General features: G+C 43.9%; 1 protein-coding gene across 1 annotated transcript in view; it reads right to left on the minus strand.

Moving 5' to 3' along the window:
- Positions 1-682: 682 nt before the first annotated feature.
- LOC134610515 (myosin-IIIb-like) overlaps positions 683-21092 on the minus strand; it is a 301018-nt gene continuing 280608 nt past the window's right edge. The window contains exons 27-29 of the mRNA XM_063453481.1: positions 15632-15797; positions 4439-4663; positions 683-1036 (exon numbers count right to left, since the gene is read on the minus strand). Coding sequence (XP_063309551.1) covers positions 983-1036; positions 4439-4663; positions 15632-15797 — 445 coding nt within the window. The 3' untranslated portion in view covers positions 683-982. The remainder of the gene's footprint in view (positions 1037-4438; positions 4664-15631; positions 15798-21092) is intronic.

The raw sequence follows: 21092 nt of genomic DNA on the forward strand, positions 1-21092 counted from the left end.
GGGCATGCTGTATGAATGAATGGATGGATGTGTATATTCTTGTACGGAGGGCATGCTGTATGAATGAATGGATGGATGTGTATATTCTTGTACGGAGGGCATGCTGTATGAATGAATGGAAGCGTATATTCTTGTACGGAGGGCATGCTGTATGAATGAATGTGTATATTCTTGTACGGAGGGCATGCTGTATGAATTAAAGAATGCATGGATTACATGGATGGATGTGTATATTTTTGGATAGAGAACACACTGTATGAATGAATGGAAGTGTATATTCTTTTATGGAGGACACACTGCATAAATAAATATAGGATACACCGAGTATAAGTATTAATGCAAAGAGGACCCACTTTCTCTGGAATACATATATTCAGAATACGTAGTGTAAAGGGCAAAGATCACATTTCTTCTAATTTGACCAGCACGGATTTTTTCATCTATTTTGTAGTGATAAAGTCTCAGGTTGCGGTTAGAATTACATGAATTAGTGTGAAATGCTGAAATCTGAATTCGTTTTAAACTTCAGGTATGTATGTTTGCTTTTCCTATCCTACGTTACAGATGAAAATAATGAAAGACATGTTCTGAACTTACCAGGCATTCACACTACAAATAAGAGTTTGTATGTGGATTTATGGGATGGCATTTTTGGGAGAAAGACAGTAGACACCAACAAATCCACTTTTAAGACTGCTTGATCATTTTATTTAAGTTTCATTTGATTCACATTTTTTTTTTATTCTGAAAATTATAAAATAGAAATCTTTCCTTCCATGTCACTTACTTTCCAGGCCACCTACTTGGTGGCTTTACCCCAGAAACATGGCCACCTACCTGGTGGCTTTACCACAGAAACGTGGCCATCTATCTGGTGGCATTATACCAGACACGTGGCCACCTCCCTGGTGGCTTTATCCTGAACACGTGGCTTTATGACAGCACAGTCAACTCGTTATGGCAGACGCTTCACTTCTCTTCTTCAGTTGTGTTCCTTGTTGGTCAGGTCGGTGTTGCTTGTAAATTGAGAAGAGGCCTATGGAGTTGGGGAGAAGGATTAAAATTAAACTAGGTCCATGGAAATATGATGATTGGTGGACTTCGAATTATTTGATTTCTTTGCTGACTTAGGCTTCGATTGAATAAACTCTCTAAATGAATTAATATTGTTGGAAACATTTTCAGGTGATTGATCTACAATGGAGTCACCATTAAAGTCTTTGGGAATTTGTGTAGATAAATCATCTTGAATTTTTTTATAACCGTCTTAAACCATTTGGAAAGCTTCCTGAATCAGTATTATGTTCAGAAAATATTGTATTTCTAATTTCTTCTTTTAGAACAAAATTTGCATTGCCAGATAAAGCCTTGACATTTCTGCATATGCATTTTAATTGATTTAATATTTTTGGATAAACTTTAAAATATTTTTTTTCAAAATATATATTAATATAATATATATAAAAATATATCATATCTAAAAATAACATACCAATATATACAAAAAAAATCTGACTATGGGGCGGAGCCTGAACGCCGAACAGAGCGGTCGCACTGTGGACGAGCTCCGGACACAACGACCAAAAAACCCGTTAATAAACCCACAATTCTCCACAAAGAGGCAACTTGCCCACCCAAGCTACGAGGATACAACATGGAGAAGTGGATGCATCATGATCCTGAGCAAAAAGGGCGTCTGCGACCGGGAGAGAGACCTGAGGCCTACCCACGGCCTACCCAGAAGGTACAGGGGAAACGGCCGATCCCCCAGCCACCTGCAGCCCAAACAGCGGGAGGTCTCCCCGGTACACCACTCCCCCCCCCCCCTTTCCGGTGAGGGATATCCCGGCGCCCGCAGCATGTAGCCCTAGACGAAGGTACAGACATCGGCTCACCGACGCCGCAGGGCCAACGACAACCAACATGGCGGCAGCCACGTGGGCCTTGACATCCGAGGCCTGCCTGATTCCACTGTCGGAAAGGTTAAACCGACTATTTGAAAACTTCTGGGCCAAGATATCGAGCCGTGGGGTTACCCCGGAGGAGGCGCCAGCGGCATCAGCCCCAAGAGAGCCCAAGCAGACACCAGCAGTGCCGAAACGATACACGAGGGGGACCTGGGCAGCAGGGAGAAGGAGGCGGGAAGCCCGAAACAAGCAACGACACCTCAAAGCCCGACCACGGGTGAGTCACCTAAAATCTCACAAGGGGCTCATCCGGAGGCTTCCCCCGCAACACTTTCCCCTCAAGCACCCAGCCCCAGAGGAGAAACGGCGCTGCACTGGAAGGCCCCGTACTTACAGAAAAAACGAGCAACAAAACAACATCCCCTCAGCCCCAGGGACCCGCACAGGACTTCCAAACACTAACCGCCAAAACGAACCAACGACGGATGAAAGCCAGTTCACCGACCGAAGTTCAAGGCCACCAGCACCCCTCACAACTACTACCAGCTACTCCAGCACCAGCATGACCCTCCGAGCAGCAGAGACCGACCGATCCCACAAGCCCATACACCACTGTGGACTTATGCCTACCAAAACTACCGGACAGCCACTGACTGGCATCGGCTGAACATCCCCAGGCGGAAGCACCACAGACTCACTTGAGTCATTTCCCAGGACTGAGGAGATGCACTAGTATACATAACCCACGGCATACAATCAGCTCCGACACTCATGCAACTCCTTAGGCTACAGCTGCCGCCACAGCAACCCACTGTCTCACACAAGGCAGATATTACTCCTGCTCATAAGCATTCACTTACTTATATTGATCGCAGGCCACTCTACTGACTACACTCCACGCACTGCACCAGCACAGGGGTTAATCCCACGACTGACACAACACAGGCACGCTAACCCCAGCATAGTTCTACACATCACACAATCACACAGAAAACCGATAAGCTACTCACTAACATCCTGCCATTCACTTAACCTTAATGACAAACGCAAAGCAAACTTATGTACATCTCAATCTTTAACTTCAACTATCACTCACTCACATGACTCGCAAGTACATACAGCTAGACACGCAATTCAAGCTAGGATTGAACATGAACACTTTGAACATTTTGTTTGCCGATACTAACCATATTTCCAAGCTTCAACAAGCCTAACCTTGTTTTAAACACATTCGACCTAGCTTGCTGAAAAATTATATACTAATGTTTATATTAGTCTGTTAACTTCATGTTATATATAAAAAAAAATGTGCTGTACTGACTGACAAGATTTGAAATGTTGTATATACTGCCTGCAAAAGCTATCTTGGCTATGCACACTTGTTATCACCTATCGCACAAGAAAAATAAAGAATTATAAAAAAAAAAAAAAATCTGAATATTACAATATTTACATTTTTTCAAAATATGAAACCCTTTTAAGACGTTTATCCAAAAATGCAGAGGGCAAGTGAGCCTGTGTGAGTAGTTGTGACATAAAACGTGTGGCTGCCTACTGCTTGAGGCTGCTGGATGGGTCTCACACACACTTAGAATATAGGACACAGGCAAAATATGGGGTAAAAAAAACTGCATTCTATACTCCAAAACCATATAGAATAAAACCACAATTTGTATTTTTCACTTATTCGTTCATCTTTATAGAAAGGATTTGTGAATGAAAAGCTTTAAACAGTACAACAGTGTCCTTTATCTTGTAATCTTTTGTAAGGACCCTGAAGCCCTGTTGCAATTTTTACATAATGCCCATGTACAGTAATTACATTTCAATCATATATTTCTAAAATACAGGTATTTAAAAACGGTTATAGCAGTCTCTGGACTGCTAGTGTAATCCTCACAGTGAAATGTATTTAATTCACTCTCCCAAACTGTAGGTATGGTATGACCCACTGAAACTTCCAGTAATGTTTAGAAGGAGGGTTGAGTTGACACAGCTGCAGACATTAAATGAGTGAGTGACTCTTGGCAAAAAAAAAAATATATATATATGTTAATATACCGTCATGTGTACGTGGCATTTGTAGACCACAAACAAGGCAACAATACACAATGTCAGTCAACACATAAATCCCCATATGGTGCTATGGTTACAAGCCTAGAGTCCTTTAAGAGATCCCTCTCTACATACCTCAAAACAGAATGCACATGCCATGGGTGATTATATATTTCCTACCTGTTCTATGGTAAATGTTGTATATATTGTGTATTAATATTGTTTTTGTATTGTATTTTATTGTACCCTAATGTAACAATGCAATGTTTTGTGGACCCAGGACATACTTGAAAACGAGAGAAATCTCAATGTATCTTTACTAGTAAAATATTTTATAAATAAATAAAGTGGTGACCGTATATTCATGTGTTTTATTATCCCGCGTAGTGCTTGCTTATCACTGTTTCTAGATTGCATGGAACTCACCATAATTTTAGTGAGGGAGATTGATACATCTTGTAATAAGGAATACCCACCTGCTGAATTTCACGCATTGCGAGCCGGATTGACCTGTAGAGATGTGGGTGCCGGCGAGATTCCTCAGCCAGTGGTCTCATGAAATCCTCATGTGAGGAATAATCTGAATGCAGTGGGCTAGATTCGCTCTGTGACCCTCGTGGAGAAGGTGCATTCTCATCCCCTAGTGACAATGTCCTAGTAAGAAATTTCAACTCTTCAGTGTCTGGCTCCCACTTGCTAACCTTTATAAAAAAAAATAAAAGAAATCCGCTGAAACACAGGTAATGACTGATGGAATATATTTTCACTACTTCACAGAGCATGACTGACCAGCAGTGGGCACAAGTTCCTAATGTTAACATGCTTAAAAATGAAAATCTATAATTTAACTCTACACCAAAATTCTATAAAACTGTATTATAGGGACCTTGACTAGATTTAGTTAGAATATATACGTGAATATAATAGATTTCTAGCAAAACTTCTATTTGGGAGGGCGTGCTCTAACTCCCCCTATTATTGCTTTTAGATTAAATTGACTTTGGACAGAATGGATGAGTTTTTTTTTTTAGCAAGCAGAGACACTCCAATTCACCCAGGAGGAAGCCAAGGAGATAGTGTGGGAATAAACCAGCTTGAAATTGCCACATTACCTTTCCTCCAAGGATGTGTATTTTAAATTAACGTCTGCATAAAAAACAAAACAAAAAACAGTGTGACAGACCCATCTGTCTTTAAACTGCTTTTATTTCTCCTTGGTTTGTCTGTTTGTTCGGCTATTTCCCTGTCCGTACGGTCCCTACACTTATTGCCTATTCCACCGAAAGAACTGCCGAATGGCCGGCCACCCAGTATGGAAGTGTGCTGCTTGTTAACCTCTTGGCCTCATTAAAACGTTGTGGTTACCCACAGACACTTCCTAATTGTCGAATGTTGGCTGGGTGGTCATCGTTCGTATGAATGGACATACGAATGCCCCAGCGGTGTTCGTCACCCATTTCATGGAACTAAAAACGGACACTATTTTCTCACGAACACCGGTGAAGCCGCCGACCTCCCCTCCTCTTCTATTCTTCAGTTCATACGAACGTCGTGCCGTTCAGTACTTTTCTCCTACGAATGGAGTCACCCCAGATAGCTATCCCATGGAGCCCATTCGTATAATGAAAGACTATGTGAAAGACTTTGGCTCCAGGGCGATTGAACTGTGTGTATGGGATCTGAGCGCTATTTGGTAATATTGTGCGCTCAGATCCAGGCTATCTAGGGATATAATGCATATGGGGGTTATATTCAGAAGTTTGTAAATTGTAGATTTTTATGCATTTTTCTCTACATTTCCAAAAAATGAGTTTATCCTCTATTCTCGGAGATAATGGAGTTACTTCCAAATTATCTCCAGGATAGAGAGGAGGGTCCACAGTATCCAAAGGGGAGTGTTTATCTATGTACTGCTCTGATTGGTAACTGTACTATTTTTTCCCAGTTTTCCACCAGGTCCCCTAGGGGAGTGCCCACCTGGTGGAAGACCTGCATAAAAGGCGGTTAGGTAGCCCAGATTAAACAGATTCCTGCTTTACCCTCAAAACCTCGCCTCGTCTCGTACTTTGGGGGATTATTTGTATGGTTTTCCTGTTCGGCTGTTTGGAGTGTGGAGTATTCGTATGTTTGCTTGTTCGGCTTATTGGAGTGTTCGGTAGCTGCCTTTACATTCGGGAAGGGAATATCCTAAACGGCTTTAACCCCTTTTATACCCGGGGTGCCATTACAAACAAATTGACTTACGTTTACATAGCATATTTCTCGCAGATTACTGAAAGGCAAGAAGGATCCCTTGTGGGTTCAGGATACTTAATATACCCAGTATTAGGCGGGCAAAAATATTAAAATTGTATATTTAGCTAGCTGAGGTGGGTGGAAGTTAGTGGGGAATTTGGGAATTTGGTGTTTGGCTAGCTAGAGTTAACGTTAAAAAAAAAAAGTTTAAAAAAAAGGTTTAAAAAATGTTTTAATAACATTTAAAAAAAAAAAAAAAAAAAAAATCTCACCCTCCTTTACCCAGTCCTAAAAAAAATTAACCCCTTCCCTACCAGTTGATCACTGCCTACTGATTCTTTTTTAACCCCTTAGGGTTAACTTAGTTTTATTTTAACCCTCAGGGGTTCAATTTATTTAATTCATTTAAATATTCAATAATTTAATTCATTTAAATATTCAATAATTATATATTTTGCTAGCTGGGGTGGGTGGGAGTTATGGGAAAGTGGGGAATTTACAGTTAGTGCTGCTTACTGCTAGTTAGGGGCATAGGCGTGCGCAGCCTATTGCATTAGGGTGTGCACCCTAAAGCACAAACACAAGCCGCGTGTATATGTATGCATGTGTAATATATATAGAAGGCTTGGCCTGTAATTGTGGGAGGCACTGTCATCCCTATTTAAACCCAGTGAGCCCCTGCTTACCTGTCGTCGACGATCTCGGAAGTGATTCTGTTTACTTCCGGTACACAGCTCCTGACGTCATTTTCCCGCCCGCCGGCAGTCCGTTTTCAAAACTCTCTCTGACACAGAGTTCGTGAGTATAACTTAGAAAGCCAGCGTTCCAACGGCTAACCGTAAGTTATGCTCCTTCATTCGTGCGCACCCATCGTACACACGGTCCATTGCTGGGCACAGATGGCATTTGAGCCATGCCCATTTCCCCCTCATTCATTAGCGTAGGCTGACTAAATAAGTGTTTGTTTGCAACTTTGTATCCGCTCTATGCCAGTATGCCGTGCCCAGGAGGATCCAAGGCAGTGCCATTAGACCCTCACCCGCTGTCATTTTTTAAACCGGGTACTGAGCACCGGCCTCTCTAGGTCCACCTATTTATAGATATCGTTACAGGGCCTCCGACCGAGGCTACGTGGGGTTTATTCACTAACCAGTCTATCATTGTCAGCTGACAACGTGTGTAACCTTCACCTACACAGCCTCATTCTACGTTATATCAGGTGTCCGTTCTCATAGATTTCGATTAGACACATACTACAGCTGGGCATGGTAGTCACTTTCATATATATATCTGTCGTTTATTTTATGCAGATTCCGTCTATCTAATATTGAAACCCCTGTCAGTACAAACTTTCCTTCCGTTTCGGGTAATCTGTCATTCCGTTGCAACGCTGGCTTTCCCGCACACTTTGCAGTAGTTATTGAACCTACTGTGATAACAAGCGCTGGTAAAGCTTGTTCATGTTAAACTGCATTAATGTCAAGAGTTATGTCTTTCATTAAAACGTCTTTGTCTTTCGATTTTCTAAATAAACTAACTGCCTTAATCAGAAGGGCACAAGGGCAACTAAGGTTTTTATAACATTCTTCTTAAGCTGGCTCACACGCTCTGTATACATTAAAGTTACGTTTCATGGTATTTATACGGTTCTGGTTGAATTTAGTCTTTTTTATGGTGTGGCAATTATTTGCAACTGTATCCCCATACAAATTAGTTGTGGTAATGAAAGCATGCACACACGCTCTCCATGCTCTTATGCACATTTATTCAGCAGCAGCTGTCTGCTTTGATATTATCTTATAGTATATAATTGTCAAGTTACTTCATTTGGCGTCAATAAGGTTTTGTACTATTGTTGTCATCTACTGGTTTTTTTTTAGTACAGTTTTATGTTTACGCCCTTTAATAGACACTAATGTCATATTACGACATCTTGGGTTAGATGTCGTAATATGATCTTCCATCGTGGGCACTCATAAGTGGTTTGTTCATTTATCTATTAGCCCTCGTTAAGCACCATAATCGGTGTATGTGCGATGTGCTAGTTTAGTGAATAATCCCCTTTTACCAGATTTGAGTGATTGACATGAAGCCCCGCCTCTTTGACGGAGCTTCACACTCCCACTTAGCTGGACAGCCCAGCATTGAAGGATTCATGGCGATTGGATTGCTAGTTACTGCATCCCCTCCCCCTTGTCCGCCCACATTTGACGGACATGCTGTTGAACCTATGACCGCTGCCGAGTGTGTGCAGCAATGAGGATAGGCGGATCCGCTGTGGGATCACCTTATGATTGACCCACACTTCCACCAATGCATAGGCACTACTCGGCTATGATGCGGCATAGGAGGTGGGACAGAATGACACCTTCAATTTGCCTCGATCAGCTGCAAGCCATCTGGTCATGATACGTCGGATATTTAAGAAGCCTGGGAGCACACAGTGTTTGACTAGCTCCTGACGACGGCGTGCATACACGCTGAAACGCGCGTCGAGCGTTTCCTTTACTTTATTTTTCTTATGTTTGTCTCACACCTTTAGGTAGCACTTTATAGTTTTTTATTAGGTGACTTTTCGGTTTGCCAACGGTAGCAGGCATTTAGTGTGTTTGCCCTAGTTAAGGTGGTTGTATCCACATATTATACTAGGCAGCTATTGGAGAGATATTTTTGGGGGTTCTCTTGTTTGTTACTCCTCTATAGCCCTCGTGCGGGGCTATTCATCTAGTTTTACTATTATTTTGTACTAGTATGATATATCAAGCAAGTTGGGGGTACAGGTTATGATTCATTATCTCTCACCTGTTCATTCTCCTATTACTCTCTCTCTCTTTCCTGTTACCGGGCATTCAAGTGCCTTTTCCGTGTCCAAAGTTGCTTCTCAGGATCCCCTTGTTTCAAGGGTCTCCTTTTCTGTGTATTTTCTCTGGGTTACCCCCTACTTTGCAGCTTTGAGGTAGGCAATGAATGGGGTCTTTTTCAATGGTTTGCATATAGCTATGTGAATTATTGGATCTACCCTATTCATCATTCGTTTCTTCGTACAAAGTTAACATATACAACGACAGGGTCATTAATTTACTAAAGTATTTTTCCTTAAAGCAATTGTGTGTTTTTGAGTATATAAGTATGTTAAACTATGGTTAATATCATGCTCAGCTTATGTCTGGGGCATTACTTGTTGCTAACTAAACTACGCTATATAATTAAGTTGACAATTATGTTTTATTTTCTCCGGTTATAAGATATTCCTTCTTTTTTGGTTAAAACGCAAATGCAGCAGTTAAAGAGTTCTAGTTATCACCCTACCAGGATAAGTCAAATCTTCTTAACAATTAGTCTACATATACGGGTCTTGTAGGTTCATTTTCAACTACAGTATACGTAGCTCAAGACAATCAGCAGGTGCGGTAACTAATAAACCAGGTGGGAACAGGAGTAAGTTTAAACTCTCGCCAAATTAGGTATGGTCCCGTGGGCCTCTACGCCTATTAGTCAGTGGTCCCGCAAGGCATACAATCAGCCCTTCCGTTCAGAGGTTCGTGCCCAATCGGCCCAACGCATAGTTATAGCCTTGCATCAAATCATAGTTAGGGCCTCACCCGTCACGGCCAATCGATATTACATTCTGTTACGGTCACCGAGAGGCCAACACCCCGTCACCCACCTCAGTGGCACAGAGGCCCCACGAGCCAAATCATAGGTAGAGCCTCTCAAAGCCACATGGCAAGTAGTCAGGGCGTCACCTGTCACCAACATTAGCTAGGTAATACAATTTCGCCTGTAGGCACTACTCTAGTAAGCTGGGTTACTGCAGGTCTGTATGGTACTATACTAACCAAGCATCTGCTTCACTTCCTTAGCATGTTTAATGCTTCTATACTAGGAGATGTTCTGTCAGTTACTAGCACCCCTCTCAGGTCAGGCTCGGAGAGAATACAATACAAACAACGTTTGAGGTCAGTTACACACAGAACCGTTTCTAGCGCATTTTTGGGGTCTCAAAACACCTTCCTGCACCGTATGCTCAACAGCAGCTCATACGATCAAATTTTGTACGGGAAACGTAGCAAATTCCCTCTACCAATAACGCTAACGCGGATTATCAGTACAACGTCAGATGGAACATATGCAGATGTCCAATAGTCATACACTACTTAGACAACTTCCTCACCATCGCACCATACCACGCCACACAGCCTTAATCACATGTTCACTCTGTTCAAAGATTTAGAAGTTCCCGGACAAAACAGTAGGTCCCAACACCGACATTACATTCCTGGGGATTACACTCAGTTCTATTTCTATGCAGGCCAGCCTGCCACAAGAGACAGATACGTTTATTTCTTACTTCAACATCTGCACGTCACAAGGCACTTACACCAGGAATCAGCTACAGTCACTACTTGCTTCACTCAATTTTGTGATGAGAATAATTCCACAAGACAGGTTTTAATTTCCAGATTCCTCTCTCTCTTGCATGGTCTCCCAGATGACGACCCCACAGCTCTCGTACTCCATCCAGCTAGAGCTGATCTTAAATGTGGCTTCTCTTCCTGTTTTTGGAATGGCAGGTCGCTATTTCTTCCCCCCATTTATAACAATTCCCCTGTGGTTCAGACTGACGCATTAGGTACCGTAGATTATGCAGCGATTTTGGTAACTTATGGATACACGTCTCTTGGCCAATTGAGTCCAGAGAACGTATGAGTTTAAAGTTTTGTTCGTAATTATTGCGTAATTAATGCTTTCCATTTTTTAAACTGGTCGCATTCACAACTTTTGCCACTTTTCTCTTAAATTAGTTTACAATACTATGAAGCCTTACTTGACAGGCATACACGTTTATCTATTCTTATACCAAAACGAGCATAGCTGGTCCAACAGTACAGATTAAATATTAGCCTACCTCTACCAAATCTTGTCCTATCCACGTTTTAGATAATCTAGTGGAATCTCAACTCACTTCCATCCCTGATTCCCCACTATTAGCTATTCAAGGGAAACCCCTAACCACTATACATTTCATCCTTTACATGACTAGGACATAACCCACATTCCTTCTCGGGTCGTTCATTCCGCATTTGGAGCGGACACAGCTGCCTCTGCAAGTCGTGCACCTACTCACATCATTACAAAAAATATGGGTCGGTGGAAATCATCCGCATACAACAGATTCATACCCACTCATGAGATAGAAGTAACACTGGTTTTCTGTGTAATGTCTATATAATGTTCTGCTTTATAAATGTATCTGTCTTTTAAGAATCGCTTCTTATATTTTTGCCCTCTTTTACAGGTCTAACCTCACGTCAGTTTCGGCACACCTCAACTGACTTTGCTCTTACTACTTCTGCTTCAATTATTATTGTTCCGTACGTCCTCGGTATGTGCCGTACACAAATAGAAGGCTTGGCCTGTAATTGTGGGAGGCACTGTCATCCCTATTTAAACCCAGTGAGCCCCTGCTTACCTGTCGTCGACGATCTCGGAAGTGACCCTCCCACCGCACCCTCTATTTATTCTCATATCACCTAGGTGGGCCCTCTTTTACAGGTCTAACCTCACGTCAGTTCCGGCACACCTCAACTGACTTTGCTCTTACTACTTCTGCTTCAATTATTATTGTTCCGTACGTCCTCGGTATGTGCCGTACACAAATATATATATATATATATACATACACACACACACACTGCTTTGTGTGTGTGTGTGTGCGCTGTTAGTGTGCTGTGAGGGTGCTGTTTGTATGGGTGATGATGGAGGTGAGCGCAGATCAGTTAATATCCCCCCTCCCTTCTTACCATATGTAGGGAGGGGAGACCGTGCTGCTGGCATCCTTGGTAGTCTGCGGGGCTAGAGTTCACTCGTGCGAGATCAGAGCATTGCTGCGGCAATGCTCAGATCTAGCGAGAGGAACCCGGCGGAGCTGCTGGATAGAGCTCCTCGGGTCCTCTCCTAGCTCCCTCCGTGCTGCTGTGGGCCTGTGAGATAGATCTTTGATCTCCCCACCAGCCCATGGAGGCTTAGAGCAGAGTCGGCGTTTGGATAGCGCCGGCTCTGCATTAGCCGACAGGGGAGATCCTGAGATCTCCCCTGCCGGTCTCAATCCATAGGCGTGCTGCAGGGATTAGGGTGTGCCCACCCTGTGCGCACGCCTATGGTTAGGGGTTAACGGTAAAAAAAACGAAGCTTATAAAAATTTTACATCTTTAAAAAGTTTTAAGAAAGTTTAGAAAAGTTTAAAAAAATTAATAAGCAAAAAACTAGTTTTAAAAAGTAAAAAAAGTTTAGAAAAGTAAAAAATACATTTAAAAATGCTCATTACCACTACACCTGGAACAAACTAGAGAAAATATGATTCCATGCTAAGGTTTAAAATATGCCTTTTGAATTACCCCAGGGTGTATTCTTTAATAAAAAGTATGTGTTTGTGGGGAAGTTTCAATAACCAACCATCTAAACTACTCCAAAATGGAACATGGACACAGCGTAAAACTTAAAAGTTAGAAAAAAACTGAATGGCTGCGTCTCAAATGTGCCCATTCAACATCCACATATACCTGGCAAAGGTTCATACGGGGGTATTGCTGTACTCAGTCGACATAGCTGAGCAACATATGTAGTATTATACAGTCGTAGCACACATAAGAAGTAGAAAATAGGTTAGCGCTAATAATATAATAGGTAGGCAGCAACCTTAAAGAGGGTAACCCTCTTACCCTCTGGAGTGAGAATGTACAACAAAAAGAGAAAGAGGCTGCGCCAAAATAAAACAGAATAAAATATATAAATAATAAAATTAGTCCCAATATATATAGGAAAATAAAATGTCTGTTCCACACGTTCCACTGGTAGAGTGTTCCCTCTTTCTTTGATACTTCAGATCCTCTCGTGATATGGAAAACACAAAGGGAAAGGACCAATCGTGCAGAGTGTATAAGATACGTGGCAATAAAATAATAAGATGTATTACACTCACATTTACATGAGCTATAACCAGCTCAGGGGTAACAGGTGTTCAGCAGAATAATCCCTGCTTGTAGGATATTACGAATGCTTTTTCTCTTTGGGTCTGATGGTGTCTGATCCGGTGGAAGTAAATCAAAAGATTCTTCATCTGGAAACTGAGCATGCATTTTTATTATCATCGAATGGGCTTTAAATTGGATGCTATACATGCCAGGAATACAAAACTGTATTTGTGGCACTATAGCTCCCTCTGCCTCCCCTCCCTCATGTCACCCCCCACATGTAAATAAAGGGTTAAAAGCCCTTTATTATCTTATCCAAGCACCGATTTGCATTGGTGCTGGGTCGATGCTCCGCCCCTTCTGAGGGCCCGCGATGAGCAGCTGCTAATGTGCATTGAATCAATGGGGGAACAATCTGACGCTGAATGTCCTCATGCAGAGTGTGAGGACTTTCCAGCGTCAGATACCGGACCAAAGGTCCATTTTAATGCAGGAAGCCCTCTAGTGGCTGTGTGGTAGACAGCCACTGGAGGCAGACTTAGTGCTGCAATGCAAAAGGGACACTCTACCCAGGCCACTTCAATTAGCTGATGTGGTCTGGGTGACTACAGTGTCCCTTTAAGCTACAACAAAAAGGAAGAATTGTTGAAATCTAGGAACGAACTCACTAAATTTAAGAAGCAGACATCTGAAGGGTCCAGCAGGACTATCAGGACCATTGGGTCTATATGAAAAAATACAAATTGCACATCTCACATGAAATGTAGAGAATAGCTACCTGGAAAGACAACAGTATCAATAAGAAATGTATGGAGGAACGTTGGTCCGTGGTAAAGCAAGGGATAATAAATATCCTTAAAAAATAAAAAAGTTTTATTATAAATATTAGCCAATGAACACAGTACCAGCGACCTACCATCAACAAATAAGTAGCAAGAAACAAGGAGTGGTGGTAAACCTGTTAATAAATTCAAAGTTAATAAATAAAGAGTAGATACAAAGAGACAGTAGTAGAATTGAATATAGACAGCCTCTCTCCCTTGTAATCTAACTAGATAGGCATAAGGAGAAAAAAAAAAGGGAGTATAAAAAAAAACGACTAAATTAAGTCATGGATAACAAGTAGAAAAATAGCCAATAGTGTAAAAAACAACGTGAAGTGAATCAAGCCCCCATAGCTGAGAAGAACCAGACGCGCGTTTCGGTGCTAACCTACTTGCACCTTCGTCAGGGTGATTACAAGGGAGAGAGGCTGTCTATATTCAATTCTACTACTGTCCTTTTGTATCTACTCTTTATTTATTAACTTTGAATTTATTAACAGGTTTACCACCTCTCCTTGTTTCTTGCTACTTATTTGTTGATGTTAGGTCGCTGGTACTGTGTTCATTGGCTAATTTATTATAAAGCTTTTTTTATTTTTTAAGGATATTTATTATCCGTTACTTCATCACGGACCAACGTTCCTCCATACATTTCTATAACGGTGCCATAAGATATCGTGCGCCAGTGTGATATCCCCCAATATCTAGCTTCTCCAGTGTGATCTCTCCTAATAACTAGCTTCTCCGGTGTAATCTCTCCTAATAACCAGCTTCTCCAGTGTAATCTCTCCTAATAACCAGCTTCTCCAGTGTGATAATCCATAATAACCAGCTTCTCAAGGATGATGTCCCCCCCAATAACCAGCTTCTCAAGGATGATGTCCCCCCCAATAACCAGCTTCTCAAGGATGATGCCCCCCCCCCAATAACCAGCTTCTCAAGGATGATGTCCCCCCAATAACCAGCTTCTCAAGGATGATGTCCCCCCAATAACCAGCTTCTCAAGGATGATGTCCCCCCCAATAACCAGCTTCTCAAGGATGATGTCCCCCCCAATAACCAGCTTCTCAAGGATGATGCCCACCCCAATAACCATCTTCTCAAGGATGATGTTCCCCCCAATAACCAGCTTCTCAAGGATGATGTCCCCCCCAATAACCAGCTTCTCAAGGAGAATGTCCCCCAATAACCAGCTTCTCAAGGATGATGTCCCCCCCAATAACCAGCTTCTCAAGGATGATGTCCCCCCCAATAACCAGCTTCTCAAGGATGATGTCCCCCCCAATAACCAGCTTCTCAAGGATGATGTCCCCCCCAATAACCAGCTTCTCAAGGAGAATGTCCCCCAATAACCAGCTTCTCAAGGATGATGTCCCCCAATAACCAGCTTCTCAAGGATGATGTCCCCCAATAACCAGCTTCTCAAGGATGATGTCCCCCAATAACCAGCTTCTCCAGTGTGAAATCCCGCAATTACCGGCTTCTCCAGGGTAAACTTCTAAGAAATTGTACATTGTAATATTAATTCTATTTTAAAACATTTTTTTATTTATAAGAAGAACCGTTTCTTAAACTGTATACCGAATAAGTAATAATTCATTATTGTCCTGCAGATAGTATACTCTAAAGCCAGTACCTTGTTACAGGGCCCACCCAGGGTTTCACCGTATGGCAGGATGCCAGTCTGTTGATGATATTGCACTAACGCATTCAGGGTACTGTGAGCAATGTTCTCTCCTATGATGACATAACAGCCATTAGACTGCACGTCGATCATATAATGTCTGCAGTGAGACTGTCCCCTGAAAGAAAGAGAGAGAGACACAACTACATGTGAAAGATATTACGTAATGTCTGCAAACAGACTGTCCACTGAGACACACATACAACTGATAACAAACCGTGTTTTCTTCACACAATGTCTGCAAAGAGACTGTCACAGACAAAGTGTCCCTTGACACAGATAGAGAGGACATGGCCAATACCAAGAGATTTAAGCGATCATAAAAGCTTTCAGAGTGAGGATTGATCAAACAAACTGCCAATCACATATTGTTAGGAACAAGAACACCTGCAGACAGACACAAAATTCCAGAAACTGCAGTAAAAACTGCTAAATTACTTAATACCTGCAGAGACACACAACTGATCACACACTGAATGTCTAACACAGTAAGAATTGCTAAATAACACCTGCAGAGACACACAACTGATCACACACTGAATGTCTAACACAGTAAGAATTGCTAATGTACTTAATACCAGCAGGCAGACAACTAATCACACACACTGTCTAACACAGTAAGAATTGCTAAATTATTAACACCAGCAGAGAGACACAATTGATCACACAGAATTTTTATTTGGCCACACACTACATTTATGCACTGACCCCTAGCATGGGGTCTCTATAGCAAAATTACAAGTTTATTTTCCCCCAGGACTCTCTATGTCTAAGAGATAATGGAGTCATAAAGCTATAACTCAATTATTTCTCAGTTACAGGAAAATATAAAAAATATTATACAATCCCCTATAAGTACCCCCAATATGAACAGGAACCCCACAAGAGTTTTATCCCAGGATAGCCCTGGTCTCGTCACCCAACATGGCTAAACAGCACTCAGATCCGTTCGGTAGAATGGAATCACCATCGGGGTGAAGTTCTGACTGGCCGGCCATGAGGTGAAAGCCGAAAACCGTTCCAAAGGAATAGGTGTCCCAGCCGGTATCAGTTCGCGGGTTCCTGTGCGAACACCGTATTCCCTTAGTTTCAGGGAGTGAATGTTAACAAATTTAAACCTATTTAGTTTATAAAAACGTTGCCTGAGAGGGGATATGATAACATTATACAAATATATTCGGGGCCAATACAAACCATTGTATTCACAAACCGGACTTTACATAGGACACGAGGTCATGCGTTTAGACTGGAAGAAAGAAGATTTCGTCTAAGGCAAAGGAAAGGTTTTTTTACTGTAAGAACAATAAGGATGTGGAATTCTCTGCCTGAAGAAGTGGTTTTATCAGAGTCCATACAGATGTTCAAACAGCTACTAGATGCATACTTGCAAAAACAGAATATTCACGGATATAATCTTCCAATGTACGGTAATAACTGCTTGATCCAAGGATAAATCTGAATGCCATTCTGGGGTCAAGAAGATATTTTTTTCCCAGTGTGACGAAACCAATCTCGCCACATTGCATTGGAGGAGCCTGGTTGCCCGCCTGCTGCCTCTGGACCGGCAGCTAAAGGGTTAATTTTACTGTGCAGAAGGATTTCTTTCTCCCTTTCTGCACAGCAGTTCGGTAGATTTCATCTACCGAACAAACAGCCGTTCACCAACCTCCCCAGAGCCGTGGGAAGCCGGCCGGCGTTGTTAATTGGCCACCCAGAAGTTGGAGTGTGCTGCCAATTTACCTCCCTGAAGCTGCGGTTAACCGCAGCTTAATTGCTTGTTAACTGTGTGGCCGCTGTTACACTTAGCGGCCGCTAGGTGGCGGTGTTCTGGAGCTCCCCGGGCAGCCAGCGCTTGTCTGCCCGGCTTTCATGCACCAAAATCGGACACTTTTACGTGCAGGCACCGCTGAACCTCCAGCCCCCTGGTTCTCATTCGTATGAATTTGGTGAATGCAGGGAAAATCGGTAGTTTATGTTTTATGTGAACTGTAGTAACCCAGATAGCCTGCCATGGAGCCTGTTCGTATAATTAAAGACTTTGGCTCCATGGCAATTAAAATGTATTTGTGTGGTCTGGGTGCCATTCACCTAAAAATGTGCACCCAGACCTGAGCTATCTGGGGATATGTTACATGTCTGTGTTTTATGTATAAAATGTGTCTGTATGTATTTTAAAGTGATAGTCTGTTTCTGTGTCACCATGTGCATAATGGAGTCTGGCCTTTGTCCTGGGAGATAATTGAATGACTTCATTAATTATCTCCAGGACAGAGAGGAGGAAACCAAGATGCATGGTGGGAAAGTATTGTGGCTGTGTGTACGAAAATGATACATGTCTGTCTGCTGTTTCAGTCTTCCATCTAGTCCCCTAGGGGAGTGTCCACCAGGTGGGAGACCTGCATAAATACAGGGGCAGGTAGCCCTGAATAAACAGACCACTGCTTGACCCTCAACACGGAGCCTAGTCTCGTTCTTGGGGGGATTCACTGTATGCTGCTGGAAGATTGATTGCTAGGAGTGTAAGCCGCTTGGGAGCTTTTCCTGTTCGTCTGCTAGCAGCAATTTGTGAGGTTCCAGTTCGGGAGTTTGGAGTGCTACCTTATTCCCTTGTATGCAGTTCGGGAGTTTGGTGCATTCACCTATATCCAATTCGTGAGTTTTGGTGCTTTTACAGTAGCTGTGCCTTTTTGTGAAAAGGGGATTATCGCCTAAACGGATTTTTCCCCTTTTATGCTGAAACGGTCCGTAACAATTGGTGGCAAGCGGCGGGATCGTTCCTACAGCCAGAAGGACAGCTACAGGAGACACCATTGCTCTGGATTTTACAATTTGAGGGCAACGCATGTCTGAGTACAGCGACCCTGACAGCACCAGCATGGAACCAGCAGTGGAGTTCGATGAGGGTGCCATGGAGGACCGAGATGCAGTCCGTAGAGGCATCTGGTACCAGGCACTGGGCATTGTGGAATACAGCGTTTGCAGAAGCGACTAGCCCTGCGGATGCCCTTCCTGGGAGAGCAGCCCAGGGAGGAATGGGTAAAAGAATTGGAGCTCCGGGTATGGCAGGAGATGTGGCTGGAGGATGCCTACCAGGCGCTTTGGTGGTATGTTGCACAGTACCTGCCCTGGACAGCCGAGCATGACAAGCCAGAGGGAGAGGAGTTTGATGGTCCTGGCTTGTTATGGGGGTCCTTTTCAGAGCTTGAATTTGGGAGCCCTACACAAGACCGGTTCAGTGATCTCTTGGGGTGGAGGGAGAGCAGGTATGACTGGGATGACACTCATGAAATTGAGCAAGACCTGGTCCACCTGGTGACCCGGGAGATGGAGCTAGAACAGGGCTACCAGCAGCTGTTCCAATATTATGAGAAGGCTCAGCAGGAGAGCAGCAGGACAGACCCAGAGCCAGACCCATTCAGAGGGGACGAGATGGTACAGTTTTACTGGGAAGAACCCCAGGTGGCCAGTGGAGATGGGACCGAGGTCTCTCCACCGGTCCTGCAGGGAATTGGGAGCCCAGTCTCCATTCCCTAGCGGCAGTGTAAAGTGCAGGGAGAGGAGAGCAGTGTCCTCCCTCCCCAGCGGCAGGCTGAGTTACAGGGGGCAGAGGTAGTTGTTCCTGCCCCCCAGCAGCAGAGTGATATGCCAGGAGGGCAATGTGAAGTGCAGGGAGAGGAGAGCAGCCTCCTCCCTCCCCAGCGGCAGGCTGAGTTACAGGGGGCAGAGGTAGTTGTTCCTGCCACCCAGCAGCAGAGTGATATGCCAGGAGGGCAATGTGAAGTACAGGGAGAGGAGAGCAGTGTCCTCCCTCCCCAGCGGCTGCGTGATTTTTCGGGAATTGGGAGCCCAGTCTCCATTCTCCAGCGGCAGTGTTATTTGTTGGGAATCGGGAGCCCAGTCTCCAGTCCCCAGCGGCAGAGTATCCAGCAGGGAATAGAGAGCCCAGTCTCCTTTCCCCAGCAGCAGGACTCTGTATTGGGAGGAGAGACAGTCGGTCTCCCTCCGCAAAAACTGGAAGTATGTATGGGAGAGGAGATTGTTACCACCTCTCCCAGCAGCGGATCATCAATGGGAAGAGTGTTCTATCGGGAGAGGAGCTTGTTACCCCCTCTCCCCAGCGGCAGTTTAATGTACCAGGGGGAGACTATAAGCCCCCCACCGGTGCAGATGGGACCGTGGTCTCTGCACTTACCACACAGGGGGTAGGGATGGTCGGTCCTAGCCCCCCATGACAGAGCTGTGTATCCAAGGGGGAGACAGCCGGTCTCCCCATTCCGCAGCAGAGCTATGCAACTAAGGGGGAGACAGTCCGTCTCCAGCAACCAGGCTCCAACCAGACTACTCCGGTGGTAGTGCTGGCACCAGGACAGAGTACCGCTGGTCTCTGCCCACTCAGCAACCCACCAAGGCAGCCTACCAGTCCCCCACACAGCCGTGGTGAGGCACCTGGACATGGACAAATTTCTCCTCTACCCAGGTGTAGTAACCATTTATTGTGGGTGGGCTATATTGTTTTTTCTGCTTTGTGGGTGGGTTGCTGGACTAACAAGGGCACTGACCGGCAGGAGGTCAGGTACCCTGTTAGTCTTTTTGGAAATGGGGAGAGATGTGACGAAACCAATCTCGCCACATTGCATTGGAGGAGCCTGGTTGCCCGCCTGCTGCCTCTGGACTATGGACCGGCAGCTAAAGGGTTAATTTTACTGTGCAGAAGGATTTATTTCTCCCTTTCTACACAGCAGTTCGGTTGATTTCATCTACCGAACAAACAGCCGTTCACCAACCTCCCCAGAGCCGTGGGAAGCCGGCCGGCGTTGTTAATTGGCCACCCAGAAGCTGGAGTGTGCCTCCTATTTACCTCCCTGAAGCTGCGGTTAACCGCAGCTTAATTGCTTGTTAACTGTGTGGCCGCTGTTACACTTAGCGGCCGCTAGGTGGCGGTGTTCTGGAGCTCCCCGGGCAGCCAGCGCTTGTCTGCCCGGCTTTCATGCACCAAAATTGGACACTTTTACGTGCAGGCACCGCTGAACCTCCAGCCCCTGGTTCTCATTCGTATGAATTTGGTGAATGCAGGGAAATTCGGTATTTTATGTTTTTATGTGAACTGTAGTAACCCAGATAGCCTGCCATGGAGCCTGTTCGTATAATTAAAGACTTTGGCTCCATGGCAATTAAACTGTATTCGGGTGGTCTGGGTGCCATTCACCTAATAACGTGCACCCAGACCTGAGCTATCTGGGGATATGTTACATGTCTGTGTTTTATGTATAAAATGTGTCTGTATGTATTTTAAAGTGATAGTCTGTTTCTGTGCCACCATGTGCATAATGGAGTCTGGCCTTTGTCCTGGGAGATAATTGAATTACTTCATTAATTATCTCCAGGACAGAGAGGAGGAAACCAAGATGCATGG

This window comes from Pelobates fuscus, chromosome 5 (genome assembly GCF_036172605.1).
Source record: "Pelobates fuscus isolate aPelFus1 chromosome 5, aPelFus1.pri, whole genome shotgun sequence".
Taxonomy (NCBI): Eukaryota; Metazoa; Chordata; class Amphibia; order Anura; family Pelobatidae; genus Pelobates; species Pelobates fuscus.